Source organism: Gymnoscopelus microlampas (assembly GCF_963454915.1).
Source record: "Gymnoscopelus microlampas genome assembly, chromosome: 1".
In the NCBI taxonomy this organism is placed as follows: Eukaryota; Metazoa; Chordata; class Actinopteri; order Myctophiformes; family Myctophidae; genus Gymnoscopelus; species Gymnoscopelus microlampas.
This window is the reverse complement of record NC_139962.1, coordinates 29,797,988-29,825,175: the sequence shown is the minus strand read 5'-3', so window position 1 is coordinate 29,825,175 and position 27,188 is coordinate 29,797,988. Positions and strand designations below refer to the sequence as shown.

The 27,188-nt window shown below is 39.7% G+C and overlaps 2 protein-coding genes across 4 annotated transcripts in view; one reads left to right on the top strand and one right to left on the bottom strand.

The window, feature by feature from the left end:
• Positions 1 to 1,718: 1,718 nt before the first annotated feature.
• Positions 1,719 to 5,232, bottom strand: marveld3 (MARVEL domain containing 3). The gene is made up of 4 exons (XM_084049233.1): positions 5,135 to 5,232; positions 3,876 to 4,084; positions 3,359 to 3,456; positions 1,719 to 3,060 (listed from the first exon to the last, which is right to left on the bottom strand). The coding sequence occupies exons 2-4, from the start codon at positions 4,067 to 4,069 to the stop codon at positions 2,450 to 2,452; spliced, it is 903 nt and encodes a 300-aa protein (XP_083905359.1). The 5' UTR covers positions 4,070 to 4,084; positions 5,135 to 5,232; the 3' UTR covers positions 1,719 to 2,449.
• A 2,162-nt stretch (positions 5,233 to 7,394) lies between these two features.
• Positions 7,395 to 27,188, top strand: part of usp10 (ubiquitin specific peptidase 10) — a 38,500-nt gene continuing 18,706 nt past the window's right edge. For all 3 annotated transcript variants that reach the window (XR_014602689.1, XM_084083969.1, XM_084083968.1), the window contains exons 1-5: positions 7,395 to 7,646; positions 19,158 to 19,226; positions 21,016 to 21,061; positions 21,494 to 21,553; positions 25,640 to 26,881. Coding sequence is in view for 2 of the 3 variants with exons in the window: in XM_084083969.1 (XP_083940095.1) it covers positions 7,626 to 7,646; positions 19,158 to 19,226; positions 21,016 to 21,061; positions 21,494 to 21,553; positions 25,640 to 26,881 (1,438 nt within the window). In the remaining variant the exon portion in view is untranslated. The remainder of the gene's footprint in view (positions 7,647 to 19,157; positions 19,227 to 21,015; positions 21,062 to 21,493; positions 21,554 to 25,639; positions 26,882 to 27,188) is intronic.

Here is a 27,188-nt window from a genome sequence, read left to right as displayed (position 1 = left end):
CTCAATTACTGCCAATAACTCCTTACATCCGTTTGAAATCATTGTGAAAATAGTTAAAACCCATATAGTGAAAACAAAATCCTTACATACAGCGTTTGAGCAATTTATGAGGAAATAACAAACGAAACAGATGTTTACAGTAGTATATTTACAGTAAAGGAAATCACTAATGTATATTTCCTTCCTAAAATATATAAAATGTCAAAAGTATGAACTAAAATAAAAAAATAAAATCACTATTTACATTTAACATGAGTTAATGTAAACTTAGATAAAGTAAAAACAACTAAAAACAAACTATGACTTACACCCCTTTAACTGTTAATCTAACTGACTAAATTAACAGTATTGTGTGTAAGGAAGGAACTTCTCAATCATTCTTGTTCTGTGCGAAAGTGAGGAGGAGAAAAGGTCACCTAAAGAGTATCGTCCTCTGTTGCTCTTTGACTCTTTAACTCGCGTACTGACCTGAATGCTCTGATGGCCAGAATGGCACCTATGGTGAAAACTATGACCCCAACAATCGCAAAGAGGCCCCCTGCAATATCTGCCCCATTGAACTGGCAGGTAAAGCCCTGATGCCCTTTACCCTTGTAGAGCTCCTCTCTCTCCTTGCAGATGGCAGTGTTGTAGGTCTCCTGTAGCTTGATGAAGTAGAAGGCCAGTGCAGGGATGTAACCCAGTGCAATCAGGATGTTCAGCAGAGCCTCCCCCAGCAGCACAGGGGGCCAGCGGTAAGGCACACTGAAGAACCCCAGAGAAACGTAAGAGAATATTCTAGTTGTTTATGACCAGAGTAACGTTGATTAATTCCCACTGTTCCTTTCTGTACCTACATTTCTAGAAGTGCTTGAATATTTTATCGCAATGCCAAGGTGACACATTGTTTTTGTACTTCATTGTTTCATGCAAATGTATTCCTTCTTCATTGAATAATTTACGTGTAAACAATATTTTTAGGCTAAAGAATTTGCCTTGTATTGGGAAATGAGTGTGTACAAGTTACTGATACAGTGCATTTAAAAATATATACATTTAGCATAGTTTTATATACTACAATGTGTTTGTCACAAATTCCCAATTCCAAAGTGCTAGACTTGGCTCTCTGTTTGGGAGCCACTGCCCCAATGTATGTTATGGATCCAGTATTCCCCAGTATGTTATGGATCAGATATTACCTACCTAATTCCTGCCACTAACCCCTTACATCTGTTTGAAATTGCTAAGATAGTTAAACCAATATGGTGAACACACTTGTCCTCCCCACACATTTGTTTTGCCACTGCTGTTGTACTCTACTGGCTCACCTGCCAGTGAGGAGCCCCCACTGGGAGGACGCCTCCTGTTCAACACCCCCCAAGGACAGGTGCTGCCCCAGCAGTCGCTAATGCAGGGACAAGGATTCCATTCCCCAACCAGCTTCCCTTCCCCGAACACAATAGTGTGGATAAGGGATTGAGACAGAACATTCTGTCTGAAAGGTTCAACTGAAGTTCACCCTTCATTGACATTCTACTGTGTACAGAAAAAAAAAAGGAAATCCTATTTTCCTCACAATTTTGTGAACCCCTTGCAGTACCAACAAGTACCCCTAGGGGTTTGCAAAGCCATGGTGTGTAGATGCTCGACAAGCCGGACGATGCACCAGTGGATTTTAAACTCCGTGTCTCTGTGATTGTGGACAGGTACTTTACCAATGCACCACCTGAGCAGCTTACTTGTTGTTTGAGTCATTTATTAGGACAAATTTATAACAAATGTAACAGATGTTGTTGTTGTGATGTTAATATACAGTAGTATATTTATAGGAAAGGAGGTAGGAAGAATACATCACAAAAATATTTATTTTAAAAATGTATAAAACAGTTAAAAGTACTTAGCAAAATACATACAAAATAATTCACTATTCATACTAGACAAGAGTTACTGTAAAAAGTTAAATCTGTGCACAGGAAAATCCTTACATTAAAATGAACTCCGAGTTAAATGATGCACCACAGTGGATTCAAACCCCTAGATTCAGTGATAGTGGAAAGGCATTTTACCCCTGTGAATCTATAGAGCCTACTTAACGTTTGAGTAATTTAACAAAAGTAACAGATGTTATACAGTAGTGTATTTATAGGAAAGGAGGTAGCAAGAAGAAATACCAATAAAAAGACATTGTAAAAAACTAAGGGATATATCTTTTAGTATTGTGTGTAAGGATTAAACATCTCAATCATTTTTGTTCTGTGCAAAAGTGAGGAGGTTTGGCCTGGACTGCTGCCCTAGCTTGGCAGCGCATCGCGGGTTCGAGTCCCGATCCCGATGGCCTTTGCTGCGTGTCACTCCTCATTTCTCTCTCCCTGTTTCCTGTCTAACTCACTTCACTGTTAATAAAGGCATAAAAAGCCCAAAAATGAATCTTTACTTTTTTTTTTTTAAAGTGAGGAGGAGAAAAGGCCACCTAAAGATTATTGTCCTCTGTTGCCCTTTGTCTCTTTAACTCACGTACTGACCTGAATGCTCTGATGGTCAGAAAGGCACCTATGGTGAAAACTATGACCCCAACAATCGCAAAGAGGCCCCCTGCAATATCTGCCCCATTGAACTGGCAGGTAAAGCCCTGATGCCCTTTACCCTTGTAGAGCTCCTCTCTCTCCTTGCAGATGGCAGTGTTGTAGGTCTCCTGTAGCTTGATGAAGTAGAAGGCCAGGGCAGGGATGTAACCCAGTGCAACCAGGATGTTCAGCAGAGCCTCCCCCAGCAGCACAGGGGGCCAGCGGTATGTCACTCGGAAGACCCCCAGGGCGAGCATCACACACGCATAGGCCATCAGAGCCCCACCGCAAGCCATGGTGAAGACATAAGGAGGACGTTTAAGCTGATGATACAGCCGGTCCAGCTCCATCACCCTGTCTGCATCAGCCCCATGGAAGGCATTTGCTCCACCATAATAATAATGGTAGAGTCCTCCAAGACTGGCCAAGTTGCGGTAGCCTCCATCGTTGCTGTATGGCACCCCTGCACAGATGACTATAAGTAGATTCACACACATCTCCATTGCCTGGCAGAGACCTAGAAAAGGGCATCAAAGGATGGATATGCTAACATGGATGTGTGCATAAAACAAATAAGGATAACAAAAGAAGGCATACTCACAACCACATACTGCACAATACATCAAATCTGGCAATATTTCTCGTGAATTAAAGTAACGTGAAGTTGAATCACTATACTGTGGAATGGGGGCAGTAGCGGATGCACTGTAAAGCACTTTGGATAAAGTTCTATATAAATAAATGCACATTTACCATTTTATTTATTTAGTTCACTTGTGACAAATGAATAATCAAACGTAAAAACAACAACTTGCCTCTGCTTGTTAGGATGTATCCGAGGCTGTAAGGTACTCGTTTGGGCTGTGGCTCATAATAATCCCCTTCAGATGAATAGACTGATGTTTCTGTGTACCTACACAAACAATATCAGCTGTCAGATCATCAAAGCCATTGGAGTGAAAGTCTTACTTTTAAACAGACACAGCAAAGATCTACTTCCTCGTGGGAAAGCAGACAGGGGTCATTCTAGAAACCACCGTGACGCGTTGCAATGCAACGGGTTGTTGTGAGCTTGTAGATCAGCTATTTTCTAATAGAAGTATATAATAGGCCTTAGATGTATGTTTTGTATCTAAATCTGTAGGCTAAAGTAGCCTAACTATAGTAACTAGTTGTGAAATAAGAAAATGTACATTTTGACATTGTATTCTTTTCATTGTACCTGTTTATTTTGTGTATATGTCTGTTTGTTTTTGGAAAAAGGGAAGCTATCCATATATTTGAACAGAAAATGTATATTTTTATCCTGTGCTTCACAATAATGGTCTTTACACTGTTGGGGGCCCTGGGTGATCTCTGTGAGCAGGTGGGTCGTTGTAGGAGGGGGAGGTTCGCTCTTCTCTGTCTCTTCTGTTGCGATCTCTGTCACCATTAGAGTGGTGTTGTGTGTTGGGTGATGTTTCCCTCGTTCTGCTCCTGTGTTCTGCATACTTCTCAGCATTTTGGTGTCTGCCCCGGTCTGGCATCTCTCTAGACTACTCCTACATAAAAAATAATTAAAAATGTTAAAATTACAATTTAGCCATTTTCATTTAGCACTGCAGACAGTGCTTAAGTAAAAGGATCAATACTGCAATGTAGATATACTCTGTTACAAGTCCGGAATTCAAAATGTAATTAAGTAAAAGTACAAAAGTATCTGCATCAAAATATACTTAAAGTACCAAAAGTAAAAGTACTCACTGTGCAAGTTCAAAATGTATAAAACATCTTTTGAAAATAGCCGCTCACAATGAGCTTGTAGATCGGCTATTTTCAAATGGCCGAAATGTATGTAGATGAAGTGATTAGGGTGTTTTGAAATAATAACACAAATCTACAAATTCTACACTCCAAACATGTACAAATTGAAAAAAGGGTGCTTACCCCCACGCACCAAATGTTAACTCTCGCTACGGGGTAGTAGTTTAATGTAATAATCCATATATTTCAATAAAGAAGTGTTTTAATGCCGTCTGTGGCCGATCCTGTCGAAAGTTCCCAATGAGTGGTAGTGACGCGCCCATCTGGTGAAACCCGGAATTACACTCAATGTAAACAGGAAGTAAACGAGGGTGAAAAAATGGCGTTCGGCCACAGGCGGCATTAAAACACTTCTTTATTGAAAGATATGGATTATTACATTAAACTGCTACCCCGTAGCGAGAGTTAACATTTGGGGCGTGGGAATAAGCACCGTTGTTTAAAATTTGTACATGTTTGGAGTGTCTACGGGGTATAGTGCTGAAAGTCCCTGTGTCCATGTGGGGTGAACCCTACAACTCTCGTAGATTGAAAACGTCAGAATCATAAATACGTCTACGAGAGTTGTATTCTACAGCTAGGTCCAGGGGAAACATCACATTTCTCTTTTGGGTCTCGAGCTTATAACAGTTAACCAGTGTACACATGGAATCAAATGGACGCTTGTAGGTCCATTTGGTTCAATTTACTCTCAAGAGTTATTATGGGGGTCCTTGGGAATTAAAAAAAAGTTTGAGAACTACTTAATCTAACTGTTTTCTATGAGAAGCGAAATAACGATTGCTTACCTTTGGATTCCGCACACAAAACGACAGATTGTGTATTAGTTTGTTATGGCTTCCTGCTCTGCATTCTGCAATGTGGCGTGCTGCTTGCTGCATGAACTCCTCCTCCTCTCAACCCACCTGTCCCGTGCCGTGCCGTGCCGTGCCACACCCACTACATCCCTGGTCCAGAGCGTTAGTGAGTTCTCTCTAACGCCCTGCCAGCCGCGCTGATCTGCTCATAGACCGAATATTCCACTACCGTAAAACCGTAAAAATAAACAAAACTGTTTCACTGCTCACCAAAACAAAGACAGTTTTGTGTTGTTGAAAGTCTATTCTCCAGGGTGGGAAGCCTCTGAGCACCCCACCTTCTCTGTATAATACACATTTTGGGCAGAAAACAAAATATGTCCGCCAGACGGAAATTATTGTATTTATTCCACTGCGCCCTCTATAGATCTGGTTAGTATAAATGACCATTGAGCAGATCTGTAGAGGGCACAGTGGAGTACATCAAATAATTTCTGTCTGGCGGACATATTTTATTTTCTGCCCAAAAAGTGTATTATACAGAGAAGGTGGGGTGCTGAGAGGCTTCCCACCCTGGAGAATAGACTTTCAACAAAACAAAACTGCCTTTGTTTTGGATCGGCAGCAAAATTGTTTTGTTTATTTTGACTAAAGACGGTGACCTCGCGGTAGTGTAATTTTCAGTCCATGCACAGAGCAGCGCGGATGGCAGGGCGTTAGAGAGAACTCACTAAACGCTCTGGACCAGGCCACACCCACTAACTACCAGTGGTGGAAAGTAACTAAGTACATTTACTTAAGTACTGTACTTCAGTAAAAATTTGAGGTATTTGTGCTTTATTTAAGTATTTCCAATTTCCAATACTTTTACTTCTACTCCACTACATCTCAGAGGCAAATATTGTACTTCCACTACAATTATTTGAAAACTTTAGTTTTACTAGTTACTTTTCAGATATAAATGATTATAAAACATACATTAGCCTTATTTTATACATAGGCTATTTGAAAATAGCCGATCTACAAGCTCACAACGGTTGCAATGGCCTTGTGAGCTTGTAGATCTGCTATTTTCAAATATTTAGTACTTTTACTTTTGATACTTTAAGTACATTTTGATGCCAATACTTTTGTACTTTTACTCAAGTCAATTTTGAATTCTGGACTTTTACTTGTAACAGAGTATCTTTATATTGCAGTATTGGTACTTTTACTTAAGTAAATAATTTGAGTACTTCAGCTACAGCTAGTTGCATTGCACAAATGTTTGATGATGGAAAACTACTGTAAGTACTGCTTTAATGCCGTACTTTGCACCTGTCTGTCACTTGATACTATTATATGGCAGACGCATTATCACCGCAGATTAAGAATATCCTCTTTATCATTTGATGTCTGATGTCTGTGTTTTCATTTGTTCGTTTCATTTTCAGATAGGCGGCCGACATTAAATTAAGATAGTCATAGTGCAATGTATTATGTATCAACTTTGTTATATTATACACGTTTTCACGAGCTAGGGGTTGTGTGGATTTTTCATTTAGATGAGGTTCAACTTTTAGCTGCCAGATATATGCTACTACTTCAACCCGGACGTGAACCACGGTCAGTCAGTGTACGAACATTAAGTCCGTTCATGACATAAAGGAGCATAAACGTTTCAAAATAAGTGTCAATTGTTGTGGAAGAGTGAACGTAATTTAGCTTTTTGTCTAGTTCATTCATCCATGATACTACAGATTTTTCACAAAAATAAACAGGATCATAGTCAAAGAAACTGATAAAAAACAAAAAATACTATTTAATGAATAAAATGAACACATATGCATTTATTCATTCATGTATTTAAGTGTTTTAATTGATTTAATAATCCAGGGCCCCCACCACTTTAAACCTATATAGGCCTACATTGGCTATATTTGAAAATAGATCTTATTTTCTGCTATTTGCAAAAATCTTTAAAAAAGGAAAACTTGGAACATTGGAAGTGGAACGACATTACAAATATTGTATGCAAAACCTTTTCAGATGGGGGTCCGTGCCATGAAAGTATTTCCCTGCTTCATCTCTCTCTCAGCTAGGGGGTCCTTGGCCTGAAAACGTTGAAGACCCCTGTTTTACAACATGTGAGTACTTCGTCCACCGCTCATGACTTTTACTGTGAAGTTAAAGAGTGGAAGTAGTTTTTCCACGCGCTGTCTCTACTATCGGCCTGGCGCTGCTGCTGCTCTACCAGTGAGGAAGATGCGAGACAGAAATGGCGGCGACGGCAAGGGGAGCAGCATGATCTGCTGAACACAAGTAGAAGGATCTAAAAATACGAACTGTCGGGACCTTGTTGTCGGTGGGGGGGAAAAAGATGGAAATGATGTCGAAGTAGGACGACCTTTTTTGTAATTGACATTACAACACCTACGACGGGAGAGTTTTCATCCTTTTTAGGTGGAAAAGGAGAGAGAGAACGAGTCTCACCACCGGGAGCATGGCTTCTCACAGTAACCAGGTAGCTAGCTTAGTGGGCTAGCATTAGCTTGCACAATAACTCAACCAAAAGCCTTAATAATGTGTCAACTGTCAACTCGTTTTACAGCGAATAGAACGAGAACGATGCCTAACAACAGCTATAGTTTGTTTAACGGTTCATATCATGTTTACATAATGACTTGTTTGCAAAAATCAAGCTGGTCGTGTCATTGGGGTAAAAATACTTAAAGTGTTCGCTAAGGTTTAATTCGTACAAAAATAGCCTAATTTAATTGAAAACACTTTGTTTTGGTCGAATGACACGGTCCATGTGTAAAGTAACTTGTCGTTAATGCTTCCCTAAGCCTGTTTGAAGCCCCCATTGAAACTCCAGGCTAAGCAGCATGGGGACTGGGGGGCAAGCAGGCCTCATTGTTGCCATGTCGGCTTGTTATAAGCCACTTTAGGCTTCTTTCTGTAAGGTTGCTTGTAAAAATAGGTGGTTGCGATTTGTTTGGGGGGCTGGTTTCTAAAATAACGTGTACTTGTTTTTTTAGGCTTTGCTTCCAAATGTTCTAATAGTTTTTTTTTTTATTAAACTAGGGTTCTCAAATAATTAATTACATGTTTTGTGGCCAGGGAGCATTTGTGTTTAGAATGTTTCAAAAAATATTCCAAATACTCCACGTTTTGAAAATAGCAGATCTACAAGCTCACAATCGCGACGCGTTGTGAGCTTGTAAATCGGCTATTTTCAAATAACCGACGCATATTGGTTTAAAGTGCTCATGTGGCCTAAGTTGCTTCTTTTGGGATTGTTTAACTAGACCTTGTTCGCTTATTTCTCTCACAACATATGGCAACACTGGCCTTCCTCCATCCATTCAATGCAACCCAGCCGTTTATTCTGGATGTTTAATCAAAGTCATGTCCAGTTACCACACAATCTACTTAACACGATCACTCTGACTGACATGAGATCCGAACAAGTGTCATTTGTTTTGAAACTGTGTGTGTGACTTAACATAACAGTGAGCTGACATAACGTTGTTCAAGTGGCTGCGTGTTTCTGTCTGTGCATGATGATGGCCCACAGAGGCCTTCAACAAGATGTTTTTATTACAACCACCATGAGGACATGAGTTCTAAGGCTGCTTCCCGCATGGATGTACGATCGTTTTGTGATAACATTGTCGGGAATGTGTTCAGAGTTTCTTACGCTTGGGTTTTACATGGTGATTTGTCATTCTTATATTCTGAGATGTTAGCATTTGGCTAGCCGAGTAGCTAGCTAGCAAGCAGCTTCTGGCAGGTGGTATGACTGCTGTCCTAGCAGCCAAGCTAACTAAGGTAGCTAGTAGATGAAATGCGACAGTGTGGGCCTTCTCTGAGAAGGGCACGTTTATTGACTCTTGAGATGATTCTGACAGCTGTTATTGTGCTGGATTGCCGTGCATATACTTCCACGTGTAACGTGGACGCTTGTATTGGCTGTTGTAGCTTAGCTGGTCGGTGTTATATCCAAGGAACCTAGCTGTCATGTGGAAACCAGGCCCATTTCTGATTTGTGCTTTGCACACATGGAAGTCAAGTGTGCGAGTAACCGATTATTTACGAAGTCTAAACTCTACTTGAATGCATTAAAATGGAGACGGAATCTACTTAATCGAAACAGACAGTCTGCCAGTTTGCTTTCATTTTGGAGATCGGATAAGTGCAGCTCACTTAGTATGGTCACATGCTGCAAGATACTGGTTAAATGCTATTAAATAAATGAACGGCACCGCTCTACTGAAGCTAGTCGGGGCTGCTTGTTCTGCATACTATGTTGCACTGTTTCCATTGATTTAAAGTTAAGTCATGTTTGACCTCGAGTATGATGAAACAAACGTGTGTGTGTGTGTGTGTGTGTGTGTGTGTGTGTGTGTGTGTGTGTGTGTGTGTGTTGGTGGGTTACTGTACCTCACGTTGAAAAACACAGAATAATGTTAATGACATTTAAATGTATGACTTAATCAAACATACATATTTAAGGACATGTAAATGGCAATTTTGATGTAAATGGCAAAATTGATACATTGCAGTAGTCTGATATAAAATAGTAGACACTGTCAATGTAGTACATTGACAGTGTCTGATATAAAACATCAACATGTCCGTGACAGATTCTGTTAAGGGACTCAGTTGGACTCCAAAAGTGATCGTTTGGGGCTTTGGAAGTAGATTGATCATTTTCAGGTTAATTCTGAAAGGCAAATGTGTTTTGCCAGAATTGCCACCTCTGTCTTAATCCTGGGGACATTGTATGATCAAATAATTTGTGCATAATTTATTTAAACGTCGTCATATATAATAATTGATTAATTAGTAGTCCTAACAATACACTGCATTTTACTATTGCTTATGTTAGTCTGTGTTGTAATGCTTTTTTTGAAGCTCTAAAACAAACTGCACTGCTGTTCTGGGATGCTTCAAATCTAATGCATGATTATTAATGTTAATGTGAGACATGCTAGCACCTTTTCGCTATTTAGTGGACAACTGGCTAATGATCACATAAGATTGGTATAACTCAAGTTTACTTACTAGCTAACAAGCCAACATAAGCAATGTTTTGCCAGCCTAATTCTTTTAGCTCTCACTAATTGCCCAAACTATTTTTGTCCTACTTGGTGGTAGTAGAAATCCAGTTTCCATTTTTTGTGTAAACTGTGAGTGTGACTTAGTTTTGTCCATTATTCTGTGTGAAGATGGTGTCGTTGGTAGTGTGGGAGGAGCTGGTTTGACCAGATAGTATTTAATTATTTGCATTTGCTTTCAACCACTGTTGTCTGGCCATGTTTCATGGCAGAGGAAAGTGGGAAACATCAACAGCACAGCTTTATTGTTTTTTATTGATCCCTCTTCCCCTTGCTCCCCTGAGCCCCCCATCTTCTCCCCCTTCTCTTTTTATGGAAAGAACAACAACATTTCACCCACTGTTTTACAACACCTGTAAACCTGTGCTGTGACAATAAAGTTGCCCCCCCCCAATACTAGCCTCGGTCTGAACTAAAAAGTGCATCCTGTTGCTCAGGTTTTTGCTCAGTATGAATGCAGTGTCTTGTCATGTCTGTGCAGGTGTGAAACCTTGCATATTAGGCCTATCTCTCTGAGACTGAACATTAACCACTTGTGTGAACTCTGTCATGTAGCACAGTTAGCTTGGCATTACTGACTCATTGTGAGGTGGCTCTTTTCACTCGCTGGTCATGTGTTCTTCAGCTTCCAGGCCATTGTATGGCATGAATTATGAATGGTGGTAGGACCATGATAGGGAATGTTGTACCTAATGTCTTGTTCCTCACGCTTAAATATTTCAGTCTTAATAAGCTAGTTTTATGACTAAGATGGGTATTGCAACTATTTGCAGTAGAAGTTTAACATTTAGTGTTCTTCAATGATAATATTGCACTTTTCAAACGTCCATGCTTCTCTAAAAAGACACATTACTAACAGACTGAAGACACACAGCATGAGAAAGTTACTCATGCTGTCTGTACCATTTTATCAGCATTTATTCCCCACAGCCTTTAGAGAGGCTTTATAGGTTTTGTTGCCATTGGGGAGGGTTTTAAAAAACTGAAAACCGCTTTGCACAGGTGTTAGGATTTTTCTGGACATCCTAAAAACAAACATTACGGGATGAAACCAAGGCTATATGGTGTTTTTCAAACTTGTTTTGATGATCACATCAAAATACTTATTTTGATCACCTGTTGATTCACAGGGAAAACTAAAAGGTGTGTTCCAGGGTAAAGAGATTATTTTTACCAGCACACTTAAACTTGATAGGCTGTGTTTTGACTTGGCACAATTGAAATAGCAACACGCACAGTGTGTGGCCTGTAATTGGTCAAACTACTGTGGAGTGTTTCTGCACCAGAGGATTGAAAGCTTAGTCTTTGAGTGGTGCTACAGACATAATTGAGACAATTCTTCTTTTAAACTGAATCAAATTATATGAGCTCTTTCAGCTTAGATTTTGTGTATGTCACCGTGTTACCTCACCAAAGCTCCTTGTCTTTTATAGTGAATGCAAAGCACAGGCATGCTCCAGAGATTTATTCAAAACGTGTCTGACCTTATTTGTAGTGGCGCTGCCGCATTTTCACACTCGGCCAAGTTGGCCATTAATAATGCCTGGCATTCCACTATGAGAGAACCAGCAGAGTAGGCCTGGCTTTGTCTCCTGTCTATTATCCACTATGTCATTAATAATTTGGAAGCAAGCAGTTTTTAGATGATGATTGTATTTTGATATGGTTATTATTAGGTTGTATTTGGGGTTTGGATGGCCAGTTTATCACACTATGGATCAGTTTTGAGCAGTGCTGTTACTGTTGAAACTAAAGTAAAGCTGCTGTGGGTAGTTAAAAACTAAATGAATGTTTTACATATTTTCTCCCATTACAGTCTTTAACTCTTCCCTCGAGTTCTCTAAAACTCCCTCACATTATAAGACACTTGCGTAGTGAGGTTGGGCAAACGTCTCTATTTTGAGATGATCCTGTTGGCATTAACTGAGATTGGGGTGGAGGGGGTCGGCAAAATGTCGGCACATCCGTCTTTAGCGTAACAGACTATGCTGGTTATTATTGTTAAACTGCCCAAAGATTGCCATTATATTGGCAAAGGTTTCTGCGATTGTCTGTCATTGTCCACTGAAGTTTCACCATGCACTGAAGTGGCACCATGGGCGACCTTGCTACACTACTGAGTAATGTACCACGTCAAAACATGGGTGAAACTCGACCGCTGAACATGGTTACTGCGGATGGTTTGGTAGAATTCACAGCTGAAGAGACACTGGAGTTTATCTGGGAACAAATTAATATCTGTCTGTCTAGGCTGACCTTCAAACCTTTTTTTGGACACTGAAGCTCCTGGAGCAAGATTTTAATTCCAACATTCGAGCCCGGGGGTGGGGTTAATAATGAGACTTGGAGCTCGAGCTGTGCTGCTCACTTGGCTTGCACGCACGCAAACTGGTACGCCGGTTCAAACATATTCCACGTTGATAACAGACTGAAAAACTGCTGCACCGCTACCCCGATTAAAAGGATCTGATTATTTGTATCTGCCGATGTGAAGGGCTGAAGGCATGATTCAATGCCAGACTACAACAAACAAGCAAGCATGACAGGCGGTAGACAACAAAAACTTTATTTATTTTGTTTTAGGTATTTTACTTAATAGTAGGTATTTAGGTTTAGGCTTAAACTTGGTATGGTATTCTTAAATTATTTGTTTAGGTAGTTGCATGTTTTCTAATGTATTTGTTATGTTTGTATAGTATTTTAATATGTGGAGAAAATGGATGGAAATTAGCTTATAGCTAAATCCGACATGTTCACATGAGATCAGCTGATTGAATTCACATTCATATTTTGAATGTTCATAATGTGCATTAATTGTCCCGTCTATCTAAATAAACCTAAAGTAAAGTAGGTGGACAACTATACACTATTGCAGAGTTTACGTGACAGCTGGTTGGACAACAGTGACCTTTAGGTTAGTAAACACACTACAGAGTCACAGCCATGACAGAAAGTGTTTTAGTATTCGGTTTTCAGTCGTTTTTCAAGTCTTTACTCATTTTCAGCCAATTATTTTCCTTTTGATCCTAAAACACACCGCTTATCAATTAATCGATCGATATGGTCATCAATTAATGAATTAATTGATAATTTGCATCCCCAAAGCCTGGTATTGCTTTGAATTTAGTTTACAGATTGTTTGTGCCTGTAAGAGTGCATAAAAATATCCACTACTGAGCTTTAGATGTGAAAGGCACCTTAATTTAACTGTTTAATATATATTGATTTTTTTTCTTTAGTAAGATGCAAGAGTCTTGACAGTACTTTTATTGGCACAAGCTGGGATAATATGTCATTTCTTATGTTAAGTTTTATTTACCACTTTTATATTGAGTCAGTGAGTCAAGTACAGGTTTAAAAGGACAGTTAAGTTAAATGTCATAGGCTAAAATAGCCTAGTGCTGCAGCACATCTATTTTAAATGACTGTTTTTTTCTGGCAACTTGTTTTGTACTGTTCTTGTGTACAATAATCGTTGTTTCGCAATATACTTAAGAATCGCAATATAAATTGAATCGGCACCCAATTGGGAGATAAGTGAATCTACCCACCCCTATCGTAAATCTGTGTGTCAGTGCACACAAGCTGACTGTTTTGAAGACCAGGCTCCAGAGTGCACCAATTTTTGGCATACATGATGCAGCTAAATATCTGTCCAGTGCAACAAATAATGTTACATTGGTCACACTAGTGCACCTTACATTTATCAGGTTTGTCTGTGCGAGTGCACCTAAATGATATGCATTGCTGGTACACCTATATGAAAGAGTAAAGCGCACCAGTGCAACCAACAAAGAAGTCTGAAGCCCTGCGGGTGACGTCATACCATTAGAGGTAATCAAGTGTACATCGTTCCTCTGTAGACATATCGGAGATGAGCCCTAATGCCTATGTGAGATCGCATTGCCCATCGGCACAAGCCTAAATGCCATTATTGCACAGAATTGCCTGAGTCTGACCTCCAGTGTATTATTGACATTATACCATAGTTTCATTATTATCGGAAAATGAAAACTTTGCCCTGTGTAGGTGTCAACGCAATCATCAATGGGTAATGCAGCTCCTTGTCTGTCTATCATAATCGTTATTCTTTATTTTATTATCACTTTATTATGCTAGGACCACCTAGCCCCGTTCTCTCTGTGCGTGTGTGTATGTGGTGTCGTCACTGGAGTGTGTTGAAATAATACAGATGGCTAATTTGTGGTAATCCTCAGTCCAAACGAACAGCAAGGGAAGCTTAGTGTGGTACGTGTGGCATGCCTGCAGAAAGAGGCAAAGGGACATTCTTTCTGTTGTGATTGTATTAGCCGTCCTGAGGCCGTTGGATTATAGCTGGCTGTTTGTCGCTTGTAGTGCCATTTCAGCAATGTGGGCCCTGGTGTGGGTCCTCGTTTGCAAAGAGTTACATATGCTTGAGTTGCACTTTCTTTTCTCTGTACCTCCCTTTTCATGTCCCACTGTTTAATGCGCTGGGAGGATTAACTGTGTGACTAGTGAGTTCATTTCACCTTTTCTCCATTGCTCTAGACCCACTACACATCACCAACATGTTTTTTTTTTGCGTCTGGAAAGTGTGATTAGTTCATTTAAAATGGAAGATTTTTGATATTATGATTATCTTTTTTCCATAGAGAATAAATGTAGCATGTACCTTTTGAATGGGCACTATTGACTGATATTCCTTAAGCCAAAATAGGTTGGATGAAATTTGAAGGCACTTTCACTTCACGATCAATGTGTAGCAACAACAGGACCCAGTGCAACTGGGATTAAGTTAATTATAGCCAGTGGGGGGAAAAGCAGGTTATCTTCACAATCACAAAGCAATGAGGAGGAAATACTTGTACAGGAATGGAGTAGTATTCCACTGCAATGGTCTTGCCCTGCCAGCTGTCTATTTACTTTCCCTCATTTGGGCTAATCCCTTTTGTAATTATTGATTTACTAATGCATATTGTTCATATTTAAAGTAGCGACACTGATTTATATAATGACAGCCCTTTGTTTCACAATTCATTTGGTTAAATATAACAAGGTTCAGTGCGATAAGCAAAAAATTAATGCTGTGTAAGTTGACGATTAAAATGTCTGACTGTTGTGCACATCCAACAAGTCAGTGAGGAACTTGCTAGCAAGAGGTAATCCCTGTTTGAGTCCATGGGATTTTAGGGTCACAAAAGGTCTTGCTTAGACTAATTTACTATAGAATGGTTAATGCTTGTACAACTGAGGGAGCATCAATATTAGCTACAGTCTGAAGTGGTCCTTTCTTTAAAATGTTTAAAAACTTAGAAGCAACACCAATTACTTTCAAGATCACAGCAATTGGCTTAAATTTATATCTGCAGTCATGGTCCAACATTAACGGTTGCCCGATTGCCCGGAACAAGTAGAAAAAACCTGCGGTCAAGTGAAACCTGTCTACTGTAGACCTACCTGAGGAGGGCTGTAGACAAAATGAGTGCAAGTTGGCATTTCATTTATTATTTGTCCCCTCCAACTTAAGGTTCACCATTTCATGAATATACAGTTAATCAAACTAATCGATTATATAAAATAGATTTAATAAAATCGATTACTAATCATCATCCCTATTTTGAGCATGTCATTAGGCCAAAAACAAAAACAGAAAATTCAAAGATAGTGAAAATAGCGATGAAGTATAACATAGTGCTTAAGCAAATGCATTTGTTCTCCGTAACTGTTTAAATGTAAAAAATGGTTATAAAATGAATAATAGGGGTGTTGGAAAAAATCGATACGAATCGCGATTCTACTGTTGGACGATTCAGAATCGATTCTCTTTTTTTTTAAATAGATTTTCCAATTGCGAGGATCTTGGATTTACCTTTGTGCGTTTACATTATTATCAGTTGATAAAACCTTTACAATTATAAAAGTTACATAAATGTACTCTGTTCTCATGCCAGCAGATTGGAGTAGATCCTGAAATCCTATGTTTTGAATCGAGAATCGTTTTGAATCGAGAATCGTTTCAATCGGAAAAAAATCGCTTTTGAATCGAAAAAAAAAAACGATTTTGAATCGAGAATTGTTTGTTTTGAAAAAATCGATAATCGGAATCGTGACCCCAAGAATCGGAATCGAATCGTGAGATAGCAGACGATTCACAGCCCTAATAAATAATTGTAAATGGTGCATTTATATAGCGCCTTAATCCAAAGCGCTTTACAATGTGCATTACATTCACCCTTTCAAACACATATTCACACAGCTACGGAAGAGGAAACCACACAAGACACCAACCTGCTCATCGGGAGCAAGTTCTGTGTCTTACCCAAGGAACCTTCGACACTAACCCAGGGAGACCTAGTATCGAACCCGGGAACCTTCTGATTCCCAAGCGGCCGCTCTACCTCATGAGCCACTGCCATAATCGATAGAATAATTTCTGAGAACATAATAGATGGTTGCAGCCATATTTCTATTATTACAATCCCCTAGTGGTTCGACTTCTTTTTATCTGCATTCTTTGTTGAGCTTCGTTCTAGCAGACACTTCCTGTTTATCCGCATTCTTTGTTGAGCTTCTTTCTAGCAGACTAGAGTCCAATTTCCAAAACAATTTAGCCCAAAAAATCATAATGCCTCTAGCCATTGCATAGTCTACTTTAAATTGTTCAGCATACATTTGTATTTGCTTTTTGGCCCATATTTGATTCACTAAATGATTGCGCAACATTTCTGCAACATTGCGCAACATTTCTGCAACATTACGCAACATCTTTAACCGGAAACACTCAAATGTGCACAGCACATGCGTAAGCTAATCATTTTTGCACAATCTCTTTGCAATCACTTGCGGTAATGTCTGTACTCATTAGTGACCGAGTTGCGTTAATATTTCCGTAATTCCATAAAAAAAGTATTAACCACGTTATCGTGTTATAATGACTTGATTTATAAACAACATAAGTTCCGCTAAATTTCTTCTTCGTTGTAAAAAGTTCAGCTGACGTGGCGGAAATGTAATGTAGCCCCCTTAGCATGGTAGCGTCCGTCTTTGTAAATCTACATTGAAATTACTCATACTGCACTGTTAATCTGCATTTCCAACACCACAATGCCTTGCTTAGACTCATTGTTCAACGGTGCCCAAAAGGTAGATTGCGATCTACCAGTAGATCACAAAGGCTATGCAGGTAGAACACATGACATTCCCCTAAAAAATTATAATTAAAATATAAAAAAAATATTCATAAACAAAAATTACAAAACTCCTCCTCTATTTGGCATCTGCCACTTGAATCAAGGTGACTTGATTGATGTCAAGAAGGGCCTGTCGGCTCCCTTGACGGCTTTTAAAGTAGGCAAACCCCGACTGCAATGCTTTGTGTGTGTTGCACGCAAACGTCAGTAGCATTGTTAAGTTATATAAAAATGTGCGAGGCAAAGAACCCGAAAACCTACCACTTCCATACAGAATGAGAGGAAGACTATTTATTTCCCATTACAAGTGCGTTTGTCTTATATGTAACATCAGCGCCGCTATTCCAAAGCACCCTCGGGTAAATATGTTACGTATTTTCAGCAATGGGATAATGATTTTGTTGGCGGGTAGATCTTGTTGAGCTGGTCATTTTAAAAGTAGCTCTCAAGTCAAGAAAGTGTGGGCACCCCAATTTAACAGCAGTGTGTGTAAACGTTGTCTGTCTATTTGGGCTGGAAAAAAGTGAGGTTGGATCAGGATGTGGTTTCAACAAGCTATGTTAGCCTGTAGCAGACACGCTGTTGTTATTAGCACACATAGCTTAGCTGGGAAAGAGCGCACATCCCCGGCCAGCACAACGGTGCACAGCGTTGCGGTTTCCACGACCCATTCTCTGGGGGTCTGCAACTTCTCTCTGTGAATCACGTATTAACTCATTCACTGCCAGAATTATTTCTGGCGCGTTTGAACACTGCCATATTTTTCATTGAAAAAAAAAAAGTACTCAGGAGCCGAGATACAGAATTTTTAAGTTTTAAGTTAACAAGGAAGTGGATGGGAGTCTATATCTTCGAAAAATCATATCTCCTTGGTCTTTGGGTCAAAAAAAAAAAAAAAAATCAAAAAAAAAAATAATAATAAAAAATTTTTTTTTTTATTTTTTTTATTTTTTAAAAAGTCGTTTTAGTCGTTCTAGGCAGGCATGGCTTATGGACAGAAGTCGTTTTAGTCGTTCTAGGCAGGGAATGAGTTAAGCTGCCCTGTGTGTATTGTAACTGTCACCAATAGGAACACACGCCTTGCCCACACATAACTACAAGTCTGCAAGTGCGTCCTCTGTTGTTGCATCGCGTTAGTCATTAAATATGTAGCCATGTGCATGCCCACAATAATTGTAGTAATAGTATATATTGCTTATATCTTAGGCTAAATGAGCGGGACAGACTACTAGATGTGAGGGACGCGAAGCGGCCCGAACCTCTATTACAATACAAGGCCACTAGGCCAGTCATGTTTGCTCTTTTAGACTATTGTGGCCTGCTGGGAGATGTTTTGTTTTGCCTAATACTGCATGACTCATCACTTCTCCATGTTGTCCGTTACTTTTATACAAACCAATGTTGCATTCTTGGCAGGCTGATGATGGACACTCCCTGTGGAACCCTGCACGGGCCACAGTTGAAATGGCACCATCCTCTAAATGAGTTCTAAATATGACATCACAGCCTTCCTGTGTAATTCTTATAACTCCATGTCGGAAAGGGAACTCCAGCTCTGTGGTTTTATATTTCAGTGGCATTTTCATGGTGTCACAGGCTATTCATGGCAGCTTTTTTTCAGTTTCCAGGTTTTTTAAAGTTGTGCCACAAAATTGATTTTGTTTAATTCAAACTAGATAACAATGGCATATGTAATAATGTACGCCTTGACCTTTACACAATGTTTATTTCTTCCCACAGTACATCTTCGGGGAATTCAGCCCTGATGAAATCAATCAGTTCTTCGTGACTCCACGATGTTATGTTGAGGTAAGGTGTTGGAATGGGTTGAAGATGAGAGTATGCACATGTTAAAGCTAGTCTTCTTTTCATGACAGTAAAAATGTTCTTATCGAGTAACCACAGTATTAATAGTGTTCTACCGTTACTATTTCTTATGTATTGTTCCATAGCTTAATTGTTGAGTTGGCTTAGAGAACATTCTCTGTCCCATGCTCATCTGTGGTGTGTCAAACACAAGACCCCATTGGCCAAATACATATTTGGCCAACTAAGAATCTGTTTTTGGTTGCGACTTGCGAGTTAATTTTGGCCCATTGCCTCTTCCAACCTCAAATAGTCAACACACCCAAATTAAAATATCCCTTCTCTGCAGCCAACCCCCCAATGGCATTCCCTCCTATAGCATTGCTTATAAAGTCTTACTGGCATGTAACTGGATATTTATGGATAAAAATAATGCATTTATTTTAATAGTGTCTGAAGCAAAGTTAGAAGTTGGTCCTCTGTCAGCAAAGTTAAAGGTAGGGTAAGTGATTTTCTTTGGTTAAAATAAGTGTTAAATAGCTCTATATTCTGATTGTACTCATTGCTATAGAGTGTTTGTTCAGTAAAAGGAGTCTCCTTGTCTCTCCAGCTCTTTATGAAACAGAAAATGCATTTTCGTTTCAGTTTCATTTCCAATTTTATCCAATCAGGATAGAGAGCTCAATCAGGATATAGATGAAATTGGAAGTGATGACACTAAGAAATGAGCAGGCATAATTGGAACTGGAACACTATAAAAATTAAGCTTAAAAATGGGTACTTTCTCCTGATTGGCTGAGATTTTGACACCTACCGGAAAATGTGTTTTCTGTTTATTGAAGAGCTGGAGAGACGGGGAGACTCCTGTTACAGAACAAACACTATATAGCAATGATTACTATCAGAATATAGTGCTTTAACCTTTTAACAAAATACTTTTTGTTTTAACCCAAAAATATCACTTACCCTACCTAAAATAGTTTAAATGTTTAAATGTTTAAAATAACATTTTAAACTCAATTAGGGCTGGGTGAAATGGACAAAATCCAAATTACTCAATAAGCTCTTTCATACATTATCATTAGTAATGCCAATGCAATACAAAGTGGGTGAAGGCAAATGATAGAACAGCTAGAGTCAGGTAAGTTTTGAGAATTGCATCACTTTGCTGTAGTGCAGCCGTTAAAACCAGGAACCTAAATACTTATGCCATAACACAATATCCAAAATCTATCCATGATATAATTATAATATATTGGCCAGCCCTACAGGTATAAAAGAAATAAAAACTTAAGTGAATGCTAGAGAAAAGGGCTGGACGATATGACTTCAAATCAATATCACGATTATTCCAAACGTTTTTGATTATGATTAATGATTCATTTAAAATGTATACATACTGTATAGTGGAAATAGCCGCTCTACAAACACAACGTGCCATGTTAGAGCCTTTAGATCGTCTGTTTGTGCGTCACCATTGTACAACAAAGTAAAATAGTGGTTAATCAGACTAATCGATTTAGTCTATTATAAAACAAAATCAATTTGAGTGTTTCCAAATTCCGTGTCGATTCGTTGAAATATAAGAATTATTCAGGTGCAATTTAGGTACCCGAATTATGGTCATATTGAATTGGAGGAAGACACTGATCATCTTTGTCTGATGTTATTGAGCAGGCTGGTGCAAAAATGTCTAGTAGCAACAACACAATCGGCATCAGTCACTACACTGAAATTCAGTTATATACAATTTTACAATGCAAGAATATCCCTTTTTCTTATCTGCTCACAGCTTCCGCCGTTCAATGACAAAGTCTCCTGCGTCAGTCAGTCTTCCGGTAAGTCCATTGGCTGTTTACTATATTCCCAGATTACTCATTTCTATCTCATGAAACTGTTGGAAAAAAATCATCAGCATCAGACTTCTGTGCACTGTCTGGTGGGCATAATAAATTCATGCTCTTACATGATAATGACAGTCACTCAGAATACCTGAGTTGAATTGAGTGCAGGCTAATCTGCACTGCCAGGCAGAGATGCTTGGCATATGTTTTTTTTTTTTTTTTCCCTTCTGTCTATAATCTGTAGAGTTCAGGACTGATGTCTTTTTCCCCCCCTTCATTACGTATTAGAATGCATCGATGCAGCCTTATCATGTATTGGTTCCCACGCAACCAACTTAAAATGTGTAATATCGGCTGCCTCTCCTTAAGATGGTGTCATCTTGCTCATAACACTTATCCTCACGTTGATTTGTATTGATCATTTAGGAAGTTACTGCACTCCTGCTGTACCTTACATTATGGAGTCTGTGAAACGGCAGGTTTGCGGTGAGTTTGGGTCCGACGCTCCTTGGCTTGATTAGCTGTCGTAATTTTGCTGGAAAAATCTCAGGTTTTAAAAACCGGTGGCTTTCTAAACCTTGCCACTATATTCTCTCTCTCTTGCCTGTTTGTACAATCTGTAAGGCTTTGCATGCTCTTAAACAGTTAAGTATCTCTTATCTTCTCTTGCATTTAATGCATTTGCTCCACAGCAGTGTTCTGAGTTTAACAGATGTTTTTAATGAACTGAGCAATCCGTCTCTATTCGACTAAATGGGCATAGGGATGGTTTACAGGATTGCTAACATCTATGTACCTGGTTAGTCTTGCACTGTTAAAATTCTACCCATGAATGCACTTGCCGCCTTGGATTGAAATTTCAATGATAAAACACTAACAGAGGACCATCTAATCCCGATAGATGAAGTAATCGTGCTGTCTTCATACCCTCTTAACCATACCTTGCAGTCCTTCAGGGTTTGCAGTTGAGGGTTATGGATGACCACTCAGCTGCATCATATTGAAGAGCACTTGGATGATTTTACATGACTTGCACTTACTAATGTTTTCCTTTTTTGTTCACTTTTTCACTGGGCGCCTCTCACTGCCTAATAGCTTCCAAGTTAAAGCTGCCATGCAACATGTAACCAAATGATACAGAGTACATGTGCTTTTTAAGATGGTGTGCTACTGTTCTTTATCATGTTCAGGGTATTTTGTGTGTTGTTAAAATCTCATTTTTAGAATAAGCTTGACATACAGTGCTGTGAAAAATTAAGTACACCCAATTGTGTTTTTCGGCATAGTTAGACAGTCCCTCCAGAGAAATCCTTGATTATGTGGGAAAAATATCATTATGCAATAGAATATGCAGGGGTTTTATGTGAAATTATGCAGTGAAATTGCGGAATTTGCTAAAATTGAAACTGACGAATGTCGGAACTGGAACAATCACTGTAGATATTAGTCTGGAATCTCTGTTTGCAACCTGCATTTCCAAGGGCCTGATAAAAAAATGCATCTGGTGATAAACCCGCCCCACATTTGCATACTGGGCCCTGATCGGTGCCCCACAACTTATGGGACAGTGAAATCCAATTACAACCAAGCGGGGCCAGATCTGCCGAGGACAAATAATATCGTTTTTGCACTGGCAGATTCGTCTGGTTTCCAGGCTAGTGTCCGGGGACTCCCAGGGGTCCTTGAGGGGGTTCCAGGGGATTCCCCAACAAAATGTATAAATATCATAAAAATCTATTTAACCACTAAATCATATATACAGGTCAAAGACGAGACGTAAAGATTTGTTGTCCGGAGGCCATCAAACTATTTATCCAACTCTCCGGGCAAAAATAGGAATTTGAAAAGTATTTTTAAAATGTTGAAATTGATCCTAAAAAATAGGTGAACACCCAACCCATGGCATAATTGTACCCAGAAAATATTTAAAAACTTAAATCACTTTTTGACCGGATTTTGTGCTTCATCCTTGTCATTCAGTGCAACAGAGGAAAAAAAGCAATTTTAAAGCATATTACATTTTGCTACTCTGAATGACGTGGCACTACAGCCCACAAATATTGATTTAAATGTGATTTATTCAACAAGAACAATAATATTTCCATAAACTATTATTACTAGCAGCAATAGTATATTCATAATAATAATAATTAATAATTTTCCGTTAGCTATTTTTAAGTAATACGTCTGTGTAAATTAAGCATGCACATTTTGAAATATTATTTGCATTATGCAATATTATGCATAGTTTGTATAACTGAAGTATGGATAATACAAAAATAATAGTGTTATTAGTAATAATAGTTCATAGGACCATAATTGTTATTGCTTCAGGAATCTCATTTAATCAGTATTCATGGGCTGTAATGATATGCGTAATTCAGGGTAATAAGCTAGATAGATTCAGTCAGTGTAACGCCAGTATTTAAATAATAATACATTAAAATACAATTAGTTCTTAGTTTGTTTTGACTAAGATGGACAAAACAAATCTCAAAGGATGAGGTAAAATAAATATTCATTTGAAATTGTCATTATGAAAGTTTATTGGATTTTGACAGGGCAGGTTGCTTTAGATTACATGTCTGACAGTGCAGCTCTCTTGTCTGCTGCACTGTCTGCCCTGCACAAAGCCGGTGTAGCCAGTGCACCCACGCACACACACATCGGGGCACTGTTTTTTCACGGCACACCACGGTTTGTTTTGTTTTGCTTCTGTGTGCAGGGTTTATGATATCATGCGAGCCCGTGTATTTTGCCCGTGGAATTATGCTATTTGTGGGGGGGAGGGAATGGACCCCCGCATAATCAGGTTTTTCTGGTGGGACTGGCTAGACTTATAGAATCATAATCCTCATTTCAACACCATTGACAAGTTCTAATGCAACAAATGACTGTGGAAAATCGTACTTTTCCTTTACCTTAGGACAAATATATTTGCGGAAAACCGAAGTACATATCGAATACCTTCATCCTATCAAATGCCAGAAGTTGATAATAATTAGAGCATCATTAAAGAAGCTATTATGGTTGCCCCTGCCTCATATAGTCATGTCAAGACAAATGTGCCCATGTGTCTGGGAGGGGTTTCATAGTCACCTCCATTACATCTGAAGTCCCAACCATTCCTTTGTCAGAAATGTCTCCATATTTAAAGGGAGTAAATGTCACCTACATTTTTACATTTTGTGAAACATTTGCCTAAAATAGGGACACCAGACCAGGGTTCATGTGGTTAAGAACCCCAGGGTACATCAAGGGATCTACAGCCAACTTTGACCCGAGTCTGTTAAAGTGCACAAGTTAACCATCGTAAAGAGACTGATCAACATGGGTCGTTTTTTAAGGGGGAAGCCTAAAAGATTACTATAAATATATGGCCGAAGTTTGCCAGACAACAATAGGGTGAAAAACAGCAGTATTGGGACAATGTGCTTTGAAATGATTAATCCAAGGTTGAGTTATTTGGCAATAACTTAAACCTAAATCCTCAAACTGCCTTTGAACAAGTTTTATTTTGTATGCGCCGTTCAAGATGATGATCAATTAATAAACCGTTAACAAAATGGATTATATGATCATGCATTAAATAAAACAAAGTGATAAGTGTCCTACTGTATATCCACAGTAGGACAGTGGGTATACCATTTTAAAACGGTAGAACCATATACCATTCGTACAGCATGATGGAAGGAGCTTTATGGATTGGGGTACTTTGCTGACTCATGACTGATCAGCTTGCCATCATAAAATCATCCAGGAATTCCTCTCTACCAGAGAACATATTGGGCCACCCATTAAATAGCTTAAGCTGAGTCATAAGTGGACCTTCAATATGTCAATGACACAAAAAAAAGGCAAATTCACAAAAATGACTTAACCCAATAGAAACGGGGTTAGGGTCAATTATAATACATTAGGAGAGACAAGAATTCCTTTGAATCAATGCAAGAGACTGATGCAAAGATACAAGAGATGTTTGAGGTGTATCTATTTTTCCCACTCAAAAAACTGCATTTCTCTTAATTTCTGCTAACTAAATGATTGCATGTATCTTTTTCCACTATCCGTTTGTTGAATTGGATCATCTTTAACAATCAGTAGTGTTTAAATAAGTATTACGGTTTTCTTAATTTCCATAAATATTTTGAAAAGTCATCATTTTCATTGGGTGTGCTTAAACCTTTTCACAACACTGCATGTATTCCCATTGCATTGTTTTTGCTCCATAAACAGTGTTGAAAATATGCCCATGGTTATATTTTGTTTATACATGTGAACTTTATTGAAATTTGGCTGATCAGTGTTTCTCAACTAGTTTTGCATAGCCAGTAGCCACCCAAGGTTTATTTTTAATCATCCTAAGGCCCTCCATGGATTTTAAAGCTTGATGGAGGACAGTTTTGTGCTATCGGAAAGGTTGGACAGCGACACTGATTTGGAAACACTGATATAAACAAACAAACACAACTATAGGTTTCTATATTGAATCATGCACAGTTCATGGCGCAGAAGGGCATTTGGGGATTTTGGTCTTTTCCTTCTACCTGACTGAAACGTTGTTCTTCACAGGGGAAGACTACCAACGCATTGAGTTTGGTGTGGACGAGGTGATGAACTCGGAGTCCATTGGGGTGAAGGATCCTTTATTCAAGGTCTCCAGCACCCTCAACCCCCAGGCTCCAGAGTTCATCTTGGGCTGCCAGGCTTCCCAGCAGTCATCCTCACCTACAGCCGATGTCCCCGATGGTGCCGACTTCAACATGCTGGATGGCGCTGACTCTGAGGCTTCTGCCATGGACAATCAGGCCTGCCAAGACATGGATGGGGTCCCTGGCAGCCTCGGGCAACGTGAGCGGAAGAAAAAGAAAAAGCGACCACCGGGATATTACAACTACCTGGAGGGGTCAGCTGGCAGCAGCAGCAACAACAGCAGCAGCAGTGGAGCAATGGTAGACGGAACGCCTGTGACTGGGCTGGTGAATGGACATGCGCTCGGTGCACCACAACACAGTGCTGAGGACATGATTGGCAAGGCGTTGTCAGGGGCTGAACTTTCCTCCCCTGGCCTTGTCTCTTTGGCAACATCAGCTGCTCCAGTGGCAGCGGCTAATTTTGCCCCCACATCCACTGTCAATCAGAGGACTTGTGATAGCCCTGATGAATCTTCTTTGGACTTAACAAGCGGCGCTGCCTCTTTATCAGACGGTAACAATGCGACATCCTCCTCTTCATCCTCCTCTCAAAGCAGTGGGATGACAGAGGGGCCCAGGACTGCAGATCAGCAGCCAGAGCATTTGGCTCCAAAGAGCCCTGAACTTTTGGGTAGCGGTGGGCACAGCCCCTGTCCCAAATCCCCTGTTCCTCCCTCGGCTGCTGTGGCCAGCCCCCCTGCCACCACTGCTACTGCTACTACTGAACATGAGGGGGAGGAGGCTGCGGACAATGGGGTGGCCAATGGACTAGCAGAGCCTGATGCTGCTGTCAGTGCAGATGGACACAAAGAAGACTGTGAGACTGGGGAACAGGCCCAGCAGGCCTCTCCAGACTCTGAGGCTCAGCCGGCGGTGGCAGAGGAGGCTCATTCGCCTGCCCCGCCTGCTGCACCTACTGCCAACCTCCCTAAATCATGGGCTAGTCTCTTCCACAACTCCAAGCCTCTGCCCGGGGGCCCTCAGGCCTTTGTGGAGGTGAAGAATGTTGTGGAGGCTGTGGCTCCAGCCCCCGCTACGCCAGAGCAGCCCGAGAAGGCTGGGGAGGTCAAAGAGAACCCTGTTCATGTATCGGAAGATCCCATGGCCCCTAAACTTGCAGGTATAATTTAAAGATAAATAGAGTCCAGAGTTTACCTTTAAGTACGTATTTTGTCATAAAGTGTTTAAAGGCAGCAAAGGTGGGTTTATTAATGCTTTGTTGATATATACTATTCACCCTCCACTTGGTGGCAATATTGAGACGTGTTATTCCCTTATACCTGTACAACCTATACTAGAGCTGGCTTTATATATGCCAAGTGTAAGCAGAGCAAAGAGAGGATGCCTGATCAAATGACTTGTTTTTTTTTACAGACATTTATTATAATTTCATTTATAATTCATGTTTTTAATTATATAATAATTTA